Below are 11,366 nucleotides of genomic sequence, written 5' to 3'. Positions count from 1 at the left end.
TAGAAAGAGTGTCTCCCAAACAAACCCCCTTAGTTTCCTGGTTAGGTACAACGATGAACTGAATGGGGCAAAGTGGAGGATGTGGAAATGCTTTCCCCGAGTGTGTTTTGAGGTTAATTAACACCTATGTGTGAATCCGTCACCTCTAAAGCCCTGGGGTACTCACTGATAGGACCACAGTATACCACCATCCTGCCATTCCTTGCCTGATAAATTGGGAGGAATGATGGAAAAATAGCTAGTTTGCAGACATGGGTCACAATAGGATCATATCTATGGTTATAATACAGTTGTTTATTTGGAATAGGCTACCTTCGAAGGATGGCTATATTGATAAATTATTATATCAGAGTAGCGTGCTTATTTCCACAGAAATCCTACCTGCCTCTTAAAAATATGTTCTTAAGAGGCACATTTTACTCCTCTAAATAATTAGGCTAAGAACCCATCTAAATCAGTGATAAATTGGTAGCCCTCCATTCTCTACCTCCAGAGAAAAGTCAGCAAAAGCTTTTGTTTGGGTCCTGAATTTTTTGGAGATGACCAAAGAAGCTTATTTCCCCATCCCCTTCCAGTTTAATATGGCCTGAAGTAAGCTCTGTCTTTGTGGTGTGTGTATTCCATGTGCATATAAACTTTAATGTCACTTTTATGCTACCAGTTAGGAGATTTGGGAGTCATTGGGTCATTGAGGTGTAATGGATATGATTTCTAGGTAAACCACCTAAAATTACTTTTTCTCTGTTATTGCTAGAACCTTCTTTGGTGAAATAGGCCAAATTAAAGTCTTCTCAAAAAATGCATTCAAAAGAAGTCCATCATGCGCCTTCAGTAGATGGATTCAACCATTAATTTTCAAAGATGTTTATGACTGTAGGTAGGGGAATTTAATTATATAAAGAGCCTGTGATTTCAGCAATAAAGTGATCAGCATTAGAAGTTTATATGTCACACTAATGCATAAAGAGTCAACAAACAAATATAATCAGCTTCTGTCTGTACTTACCTCCTACTCATTCTGAAATTTCTTACCACAGTTCCATATGGGTGGCAAGAAAAAAATCTTTTGCTGTTTGGAATAAAAGAATTTGACTGTCTCATCCTTTTAGTTTAACTTGGAAATCTTGACCGAAGTTTTCTTGCCCTTAAAACCTGTAGCACGTATACCATTCATGGATTTTGCGGCCAAGATATAATATAAAAAAGCCCTTAGCATTCTTTAGAATTTTCTACATGAATTTTACAACAATAGATAGTACCTCGTTTTGTCTTTCCCTTTTCTTACAATCTCAGTGACTCCGTCCCTCACTTGGGTTCCCTGATTCTCAATACATCTTTTTCTTCCTCTGCTTATAGTTTGGGAAACGGGTTCCCAGAAGGCTTTCTGTTTTCTTCTTTGTGTTGTAGTTTCGGCATGGTGCACGATGGGGAAGGCAACCCCTGCAGGAGAGCGGAAGGCAACATCATGTCTCCCACGCTGACCGGAAACAATGGGGTGTTCTCGTGGTCCTCGTGCAGCCGGCAGTACCTGAAGAAATTCCTCAGGTAACACGGGCCAGAGCCAGGGGCGTTCCCAGGTTTGGAGTAGTGACCGTGAACGGTGCTCAGCAGACATGAAAACAAATACTTGGTGGATTGATGACGATGATATTGTCGTGATAGTGGTTGAAGAAATACAGTGAAGGTCTAATATTGTGCTAAATGCTCTTCATATATTGCCCCATTCCATCCTCACGTCGATCCTATTATTATCCTCATTCTAGAGTTGAGGAAATTGAGTCTTAGGGAGGTTAATTGTGCTTAAGGGTCTGTAGCTGGTAAGTTGTCAACATAAGACAAGTCTGTTATGACTCCATGGTCTGTGCTTAGAACTCTCTCTCCTCTATGATGTCCAGAGGTTGCTGGATATATTGCCTTTTTACTGTAACTAATTATTTTAATCTAATCAATCAACTCAGTCATACGAGTATTAAAAGTGCTAAAATGGTGTGCTTGTGTTACAGTGAGTGGAGCCTTGTGTTGACTGGCTATTTTGTTTGAAATGGCCACGAGCTAGCTCAGTGTCCAAGAGACATCCAAAGGGCATGATGATAGCTACGTAAAATCCCTTCAATAACTCAAAACTCCTAGATTTCATTAGTAAATTGGGAGTTAGGAAGGTAGCACTATTTGATTCATAGTAAATCATGAACACAAACTTGAAACTCTTTGACATTTCCTTTGATTTTCTTAAATATTATATATATTTGACCATTTTACAACACTAGAGTTGTGGTTACACTACATGTATTGTATTATTTTATATGTATGTAGATATAGCTTGTTAATCTATGTTGACTCGCAAGAACACTTGGGTTCTTTTTTTGCGGTACGCGGGCTTCACACTGCTGTGGCCACTCCCGTTGCGGAGCACAGGCTCCGGACGCGCAGGCTCAGCGGCCATGGCTCACGGGCCCAGCCGCTCCGCGGCATGTGGGATCTTCCCGGACCGGGGCACGAACCCGTGTCCCCTGCATCGGCAGGCGGACTCTCAACCACTGCGCCACCAGGGAAGCCCTTTTTTTTTTTTTTTAACACTCAGGTTCTTATTGCATCTCCCTTTGACCAGATATTAAGGAAACTAACCACGTTTCTTTGAGAATTATTATTCCCCTGATACTTTTTTTTTTTGAACCTGTGCCAGTGCATATTATTTGCAAATGTTTACAGAATTAGCCATACACACAGGCAAGGCTGATTCAATGGAAGGGTGTCTAACCAAATGATGCCCCAGAGGACAGTAAAAAATATTGACAAGCCTCTCGCTACGTGACTTTCACACATAGAAGATTTTCTAGTTCATTTTAAATTTATGATCCGGGGCCTGAAGTTATCTCTTCTATCTCATGTGAGAATGAATTCAATAAATATTATAAATCAAGGTCAATTTAGTATAGATTGAACTTCCATCATTTTTATGGTATAGTTAAATGCTTTTTTGTGTATAATAATAATAACAGCAACAGAAGCTGACTTTGAATGCGTCCTACGCTGTGGTGAGCATGTTACATTGTCTCGCTTGATGTGTTAACAACTCTTATGGAAGTCAAATTATGTCAGTAATGAGATGTATAAGAGTTGATCTTGATTGCATGGTTGACTAGGACCCCCATCTGTCTGACTCCAAAATCACACATAACCACCATACTGTTTTACCTCCCAGTGACATCCTAGTTTAATTATTTAAGTAAGTGGAGATAAGGTGCTTTCTATGAAAATCCATCCCACGAAGACTGATTTTTTTTTTCTCAACACATCCTTTCTCCTGATTCCCTGATTTGTTTCAAAATCTTTTTCGTTTTTTGCTCATAAAGATCATTTGAGGTAAAATACATCTTTGACCACTGCCCCATTGTCTGTAAAAAACACAGCGTGACTTTCAACTCTTTGAAGACAAGTAACTGTCTCTAACTAGTTTATTTTGTAACTTTAATACTCACCACAGAGTAGGCACTCAGACAAATTTGTTGAATATTGTTGAATGAGACTCTATTGGGGAAAGTTTTCAAATATGTTGACTTCTCCCATCTCGTAGTAGGTCAGGCCTCACAAGCTGGATGGCTGTAACTTCCAGTACCATGTACAACCCTTTGCAGTTGTGTAAATTTCATCTTCTTAGACGGGACAGGAATCACTCTTTTAACTTGAAGCATGTACCTATTTCTTTGCCATGTTACATTTTTCTTCACATGAGTGCATTCACAGGTATGTTGTTTTGTGTGGCCAGATCACAGATAGACATGGTAACTAATAAGGATGTGTTATCACTGCAGTACACCTCAGGCTGGGTGTCTGGTGGATGAGCCCAAGCAAACAGGACAGTATAAATATCCGGACCAACTACCAGGACAGATTTATGATGCTGACACACAGTGCAAGTGGCAATTTGGAGCAAAAGCCAAGTTATGCAGCCTTGGTTTTGTGAAGGTATGTTTGCTTGTGATTTCAAACTTACATTAAGATTCTATCGTTTGTCTGTGTATCTACCAGAAGTATAAACATTTGGTTTGCTAAGGCCAAGGGTTAGAGTCTGGGTTATCTCTAAAATGTCATCTGTTTGGCGTGATAATTAAGTGGCAATTTTACTGTCAGTGAATTATCCAGGCTTATCCCCTATAGACCGTGCCTGGTTTAAATACCATCTGACTGCGTCCTTGGAAGAAAATTCCTCCTCTGTAGACAAAGATTTTATCACAAGTAGTAAACCTAGGTACAGTAGCTTTTACCTACTGCTCATAACTGTTTTTGTTATCATTGTTTCATATTCCCTTTTAATGTAATTCATATAAGATCATCACCACCTCAGAAGACATACATATGCCTTTTACAGTAATATGAACATGATCATTGGCAGCTAACTTGTTTTGTATGCGTCTTGACACTTTTTTTGTATGTATGTTGAGTAATCTTTTGTTTTTCTGAGTATCAAGGTGTATCTTGAGTAATCTTAACAAAATTTTTGTGTCATCTTTCATTCAAGAAAGACTTACATGTTTTATAAATAAGTTGATTTGTATCATTTCTTTTAGATTCCGCATATAAGCGATATCATATGATATTTGTCTTTGTCTGACTTACTTACTTCACTTAGTATGATAGTCTCCAGGTCCATTCATGTTGACACAAATGGCATTATTTCATTCTTTACTATGGCTGAGTAATATTCCATTGTGTATGTATACCACTTTTCTTTATCCATTCATCTTTGCTCTACACCCGAAAGTAACACAACATTGTTAATCAGCTATACACAACATTGTTAATCAACTATACTCCAATATAAAATTTAAAAAAAAGAAAGACTTACCTTTCTGTGAAAAAGATGCATGGGAAGACGCAAAAGTCCAGGACGTAGAAATGGGAGAAGCATGGTTCCAACTGGTTGACAGCTACATCACTGACCATCTCAACATCCCTAAAAAGTAGAATCATTTCTAAGTTGGTTAATTCCTAGTATCCAAAGAGAAACGTGGAAATTCTAGGTATCTGGATACATGGAAATTTTGGAGATTTATAGCTCCTCTTCCCCTCTCTATTCCCATTCCTTCTCTTCCTCCTTTCTTCTCCCTCTTCCTTCTTGTCCACCACCATCACCACTCCCATTACCACCACCATCAGCAACACCACCGCCATCGCCATCACCATCGCTGCTGTCCTCCGTCACCACCATCCACCATCACCCCCCAGCAATTGCCAAGTGAGCCTCTGCTCCACATAAGGCATTCCACTTAGAGACTTATTTTACTTTTCCTGAATCTTCACAAAAACCTTTTGAAGTGAGAATTATCACCCACTTTTTTTTTTTTTTTTTTTGCGGTACGCGGGCCTCTCACTGCTGTGGCCTCTCCCGTTGCGGAGCACAGGCTCCGGACGCACAGGCTCAGCGGCCATGGCTCACGGGCCCAGCCGCTCCGCGGCACGTGGGATCCTCCAGGACCAGGGCACAAACCCGCGTCCCCTGCATCAGCAGGTGGACTCTCAACCGTTGCGCCACCAGGGAAGCCCTATCACCCACTTTTTAAGTGGAGCTCAGAGAATGTATTCCATTTGCCCAGAGCCACAAAAAAAAAGCTTCCTTGGTGGAAGCTAAACAAACTGCATCACCCACATTGATTTAAGCTTCCTCCTCTTCATTAGTTAACACCAGTGTTTCCTAAACTTCAGCATTAATATTCAGTCCTTAACAATTACCTTTATTAGTTGTGCCATATCTCTGTATTATTTTTCACTTGTTGCTTTTCTATGAATCAACTCACTTTAAAAAAATAAAAGTCCAGTCCTAAGAAAGAATAACCACCAAATCGCCGGTTTGATATGGGATTGCATATTTTTCTAGTGCAATTTAAATGCGTAACCATTAGAAAAGCTTACGCATACACCATCCACATTTTTTGGTGTATTCTCCATGGTATATGGATCTTAATTTGCCAAACGCTAGTGAGCTGGAGAAGGCTGAACACGGGACACATTTGGGGGGACAGCTGGGGAATTTTGTTTTGGACATGTTAAGCTTGAGATGCTTGATAGAGTTTGATATGCAAGGACCATTAACATTTTGAGTATGTCACGCTTCCCCTGAAGGGGCATCCAATCTTTAGAATACAACGAGAGAAGGTGGCCAGCCAGGAACAGGACAGCACAACATACAGCATTGAGACTCTTTCCTTAAAGAGTCACATCCAGGCAACATGAGACCTTTGGAGTCTCCGTGGTTATTTTCCTTCCCCTTAAATTATGACTTAAGTCTAGGGAATTATATAGATAAGGAAAAGTTAGATGAATAGGCTGGGGGGAAAAAGAGGGAAGAATAAACAAAAAAGTGCAAACTCTCATTTCTGTTTACTTTGACAGGAAGCCTTCTCAGAGGGCGCTCGGGTCATCAGAGCGTGTCGTTGGCTATAATTACGTTTGACTTCTTTACTTGACCACAAAAGAAATAACATGTTCATACAGCCTGTCGCATTTCACTCTGGGATCCCTGTGTTTTTGTGTTTTGCTTTATTTTCCTGGTCTTCTCCAGCTGCTCCCTTTCCTTAGCCCTGTGGCTTGGCGTTGGCTGTGGAATGAGGGGGTCTCCTTTGCTTTGGTACACCCTGGGGTCATTTTGGTGGCTGCCACCTAGGCTCCGGGTGTGGGTTATGGCTTTCCCCTGGCTGTAAGAGGGAAAACAATTTAATTCTGAAAGCCTTTCGAACTGCGGCTTTGTTGCAATGGTTACCTCCCTTTCCTCCATTTTGATGTAGATTGTCCTTTTCCCAGCTTAACTTATCCCCGCTATGACCCAATATGGGAGCACACGGAGATGATGAACCTCATTCATTTTGTTGGAAGGCTGCCTTAGGCTTTCTACTAGTGTCAGTAGCACTAGTGTCAGTAGCAGGTCCATTTCCATGGGAAATGTTTCCATATTGTGTCTTCTGAGCTGTATTGAGCTTTGGGAATAGTATGCGTGGTGCCTATCTGGGGCTGCTGCTCGTGGTGGTGTTTCCAAGCAGTGTCCTGGAGGTCCTTCCCTTCTCTTTTTGGGAGAAGAAGTTTACGGTCCGTAAGACCAGGCTCGCTGCCTGTATCTCTCGTTTCCTTGTGTTTTCTTTTCTCAGTCCTGTGGAACACTTCCTTTGTGAAATATTTCTAAGTATGTTCTTGCCATATTTTCTAACCATGAAATGTCTGTTAACTGGAATGCTTGGAGAATCAGGTGCCTGCCTGGTTCATTGAATTTTCAGGAGTACAACAAGTGACCACAAAAATCATTTTGTATCCTCCCTCATCGTTACTATTTTCCCAAAAATAGATGTGTTCACTTTCTACCTTAGTCAATAGAATGTGGTGAACAAAATGGAATGACTTTGGCGATTCATGATTCTGACGTTCCATTAATGATGTCATTCTGAAAAGCAACTCCACCTTTTGAGCTGGAAGGAATCTGGTTCAGTCCCCTTCCTTTATTTTTTTCTTTTTTTAATTATTTTTTTATTTTTGCCTGCGTTCGGTCTTCATTGCTGTGCGCGGGCTTTCTCTAGTTGCGGCGAGCGGGGACTACTCTTCGTTGAGGTGCGCAGGCCTCTCATTGCGGTGGCTTCTCTTGTTGAGGAGCGTGGGCCCTAGGCGCATGGGCTCAGTAGTTGTGGCATGAGGCTCAGTAGTTGTGACTCATGGGCTCTAGAGCGCAGGCTCAGTAGTCGTGGCGCACAGGCTTAGTTGCTCCGCGGCATCTTCCTAGACCAGGGTTCGAACCCATGTCCCCTGCATTGGCAGGCGGATTCTCAATCACTGTGCCACCAAGGAAGTACCCCCCCCCCCTCCTTTATAGATAGGCATCCAAGGCCTGGAGAAGTTGAGAGCTTTCTAGCATCCATTGATGGCACATCCAGGTCCAGAGCAATGGTCAAGGATCCCGACTCTGAAATCAGGCCAGTTTGAGTCCGGCCTTTGCCACTTACCAGCTGGGGGACATTACAGCTTGAAACTGTCAGTATCTTGCTCAGTTTCCTCATCTCAATGAGTTTATAAGAGAAATTACTGTTCGCCACTAAATGGTGTTAACGACAGTATTTATTTCCTATGCCTGCTGTAATAAATTTCCACAAACGTGGTGACTTAAAACAACTCAAAATTATTTTCTTTTAGTTCTGGAGGTAGACATCTGAAGTGCATCCCACTGGGCTAAAATCAAGTGTTGGCGAGGTCGTGTTCCTTCTGGAAGGTCTAGAAGAGAGGCCATTCTCTTGCCTTCTCCAGCTTCCCAAAGTGGCTGGCATTCTTGGGTCACGGCCTCTTCCTCCAACTTCAGAATCAGCAACACCTCCCTGAGTCCTCCCCCCGCCCCCACTGCCACCTCTCCGGTTCTCTTCTGTCTTCCTGTTCCCTGTTTAAGGACCTTGGGCCCATCTGGAAAGTCTAAGCACTTCCCCATCTCAAGGTCAATGGATTAGCAACATTAATTTTATCTGCAACTTTAATTCTCCTTTGCTGTATAACCTAATATAGTCACAGGTTCCAGGAATTAGGACATGGTTGTTTTGGGGGCCATCATTCTGCCTACTGTAGTCCAGCATGAGAGTTATATTATCTCCTAGGCCTAGTGTAAGAATGAAATTGTCCAAATGCTTGAAAATTATTATAAAGGTGAAGAAGGAACGATGATGATCATTTACACCATTTATCCTTGAGAACAACCCCGTTGAGGCACGTGCTAATTTTATCACTTATTCACAGGTGAGGAAACTGCAGTTTAAACGGCTTCTATAACATGTCCATAGGTCCTGCAACCTGGAAATGCAGGACAAGTATTTGAATCAGACATGCATTATTCCAGTCTTGGTCTGTTCTACTTAAATGATGGTTATGGTAATGGTGGTGATGATGATGGTGGTGATGATGGTTAGAAACCAGATCTCTTAGTTAAAAGGCAAATAGTCTCCAAATTAACTATTGTTACCTCCCAGTCATTACTAAACACACATGAATATATGGGTAGTGTAGAAATTTCCTGCTTACATATTTGCTAGGACATATTACTGGTTACCTTGCTACTACTAACTTCACTTGACTCTACTTTCTGGATAATGTCCCATTTCGGCCACCTGAAAATAGAATGTTTTATACAACAGCTTTGGATATCTTTGTTTTTATTGTATCATCAGCCTTGCCATCTCTTTCTTTCCTTTCAGGACATTTGCAAATCACTTTGGTGCCACCGAGTGGGCCACAGGTGTGAGACCAAGTTCATGCCTGCTGCGGAAGGGACCGTTTGTGGCTTGAGTATGGTAAACTGCCTACTTGTTAGTTTTTAGTTCTAGAGACTTAATAAAGTATAGAACCCAAACTATTTGTACTGTTACCTCAGACTGGAACGCTTTGGCTTCATCTGTTTTCGGACTTTGCTTTCAATTAACCAGCATGCTTTAGCAGCTATTCTAAAACTCAATGCGAATATAACCAAGTTGGCTCCATCTTTTAAGAAGGTTTCTTTCCTTTTGCCTTTGTTTTCCATATTTAGATGGAGGCTTGGGTTTGAGTGTTTCTAGTTCAATGAGCTGGAGGGTTTCATTGTTTACTGTTGGCTTTTTAAACTTGATTCAGTGTAGACAAGCCTTGGGAAGCAGATATTTCCTTTAATAGCAAAGGAAGGACTGTGCCTCCATACAAAGCCTCTGTGATGCACCTCACAGGACCAATCATTGAGCTTCTGACATGCCCGATAGCAGCATCCTGTCCCTTATAGCAACATCTCTCGAGGGGCAAGCTGCATCTCCATCTAGGCTGTACAGAAAGTCTTTTCGCTTGCAATATCTTCAACCCTAAGAACCATTCCTATTACAGAAGATTATGGGAGATTTCTGTATTTTGAAGGAAGGACTCTCATATATGAGTTTCTGTTTTTCTTCCCCTTTCCCAGTAGAGTCTGGAGGGGAAGATACACTTGAGGATGGGGCTTCCCTGGGGCGCAGTGGGTTGAGAGTCCGCCTGCGGATGCAGGGGACACAGGTTCGTGCCCCGGTCCGGGAAGATCCCACATGCCGCGGAGCGGCTGGGCCCATAACGGGAAAGGCCAAAGCAGGGGAAGGCCCGGGGCACGCAAAAAAAAAAAAAAAAAAAAAGATACACTTGAGGTCCCAGTAAAATGATCCAGATTTGGGGCATAACTTCGAAAGACCATGACAGAGAAGTTGTGAACAATGAGAGAGCTGGAGATGTTGCAGGTTTTTTGGTCTCTGCCATTGGCTCTCTTGAGACAGCCAAGCCTGTAGGAAAGAATTGGCCACTTAAATTGAATTCAATTCCATCATAATTTCTTGACCACTAGATATCAGTGAACTATCTACAGAAATAAATAAAACTCCATTTTCTCTCTTCAAACATTTACAGTCCAGTGGGGGAACCTGCACAGAAGCCAATAACTTTGGTTCTTTTTAAACACATCTTCTTGAAGCGCGTAGCTGCTATCGAAGCCCAAGTGAATAAGAAATGAATCCTGCTTGGAAATAGGGCCGCACTTAGAATAAACTACGATGAATGGGTGCCCCAAGATGGCTGTTGGAATTTGAATTTGAAGTTCTTCAGTTGGGTGAAAGAGAGACTTTTTCGAAGAGACCAGCAATAAAGGCAAAGACACAGACACACGAAATAAATGAATATTCAGAAGATGCTTTCTGATATTTGTTAAGGCATTTCTTCAATACCTCTAAAAAGATTTTATTTTTTAGCTCTTTTTATTTTAAAGAAAATAAACATTTAAAAAATTGAAGCATCATATGCGATTTTTAATCAGATGTCCTGGTCTTAGGAAATCTCAGTAAGGATTCTCAGCGAAAATGTGCAGAAGGGTGTTTTAGCTGTGGTGATACAAAACAATCAATTAATTGATTATGTAAGTACTGCTCACATCATTTTTATTTTTGGAGTGTCAAAGTTTCGAACTTGCAACTTGAGGATTAGTGGGCATTCTTTCATTAAGAAAACAACAGCATTAAATATGAGAGGGATGTACGGGAAAAGATTTATATAGTAAATGAGGAAAATAAGTGATAAATGGCATAGATCAAAGGTCTGTTATGTAAATACACCCAGGATCTAGTTTGACAGGGGCTAAACTGCTTCTGGATTAGACTTAAGTTAATATAGCATGAGATTAATCAAGCCAGAAATTAGAAAATAGATGTCCTTAGACCCCTGCCCCCATCTCACTATTTTGAAACACCAGACTATGGTTATATAATAAACTGCGGAAAAGCCCTTACCGGTAAGGTCACCCTCAGTTGAGAGCATTCTGGTAACTTCTACCCAGCTTCACTCCAGTATCATTACACTGCACTCATAGATAT

The 11,366-nt window shown here is 41.3% G+C and overlaps 1 protein-coding gene across 1 annotated transcript in view; it reads left to right on the top strand.

Annotated features, from left to right (window-relative positions):
• The window catches only part of ADAMTS18 (ADAM metallopeptidase with thrombospondin type 1 motif 18), a 162,933-nt gene that overhangs the window by 87,886 nt on the left and 63,681 nt on the right, over positions 1-11,366 (top strand). Inside the window, 3 exon segments of the mRNA XM_007447144.1 lie at positions 1,408-1,545; positions 3,813-3,966; positions 9,213-9,308. Of these exon segments, the coding sequence (XP_007447206.1) occupies positions 1,408-1,545; positions 3,813-3,966; positions 9,213-9,308 (388 nt within the window).

The sequence above is a fragment of the Lipotes vexillifer genome, unplaced genomic scaffold (assembly GCF_000442215.2).
Source record: "Lipotes vexillifer unplaced genomic scaffold, Lipotes_vexillifer_v1.1 scaffold871, whole genome shotgun sequence".
NCBI classification, from domain to species: domain Eukaryota; kingdom Metazoa; phylum Chordata; class Mammalia; order Artiodactyla; family Lipotidae; genus Lipotes; species Lipotes vexillifer.
This window is presented reverse-complemented; position numbering and strand designations above follow the sequence as displayed.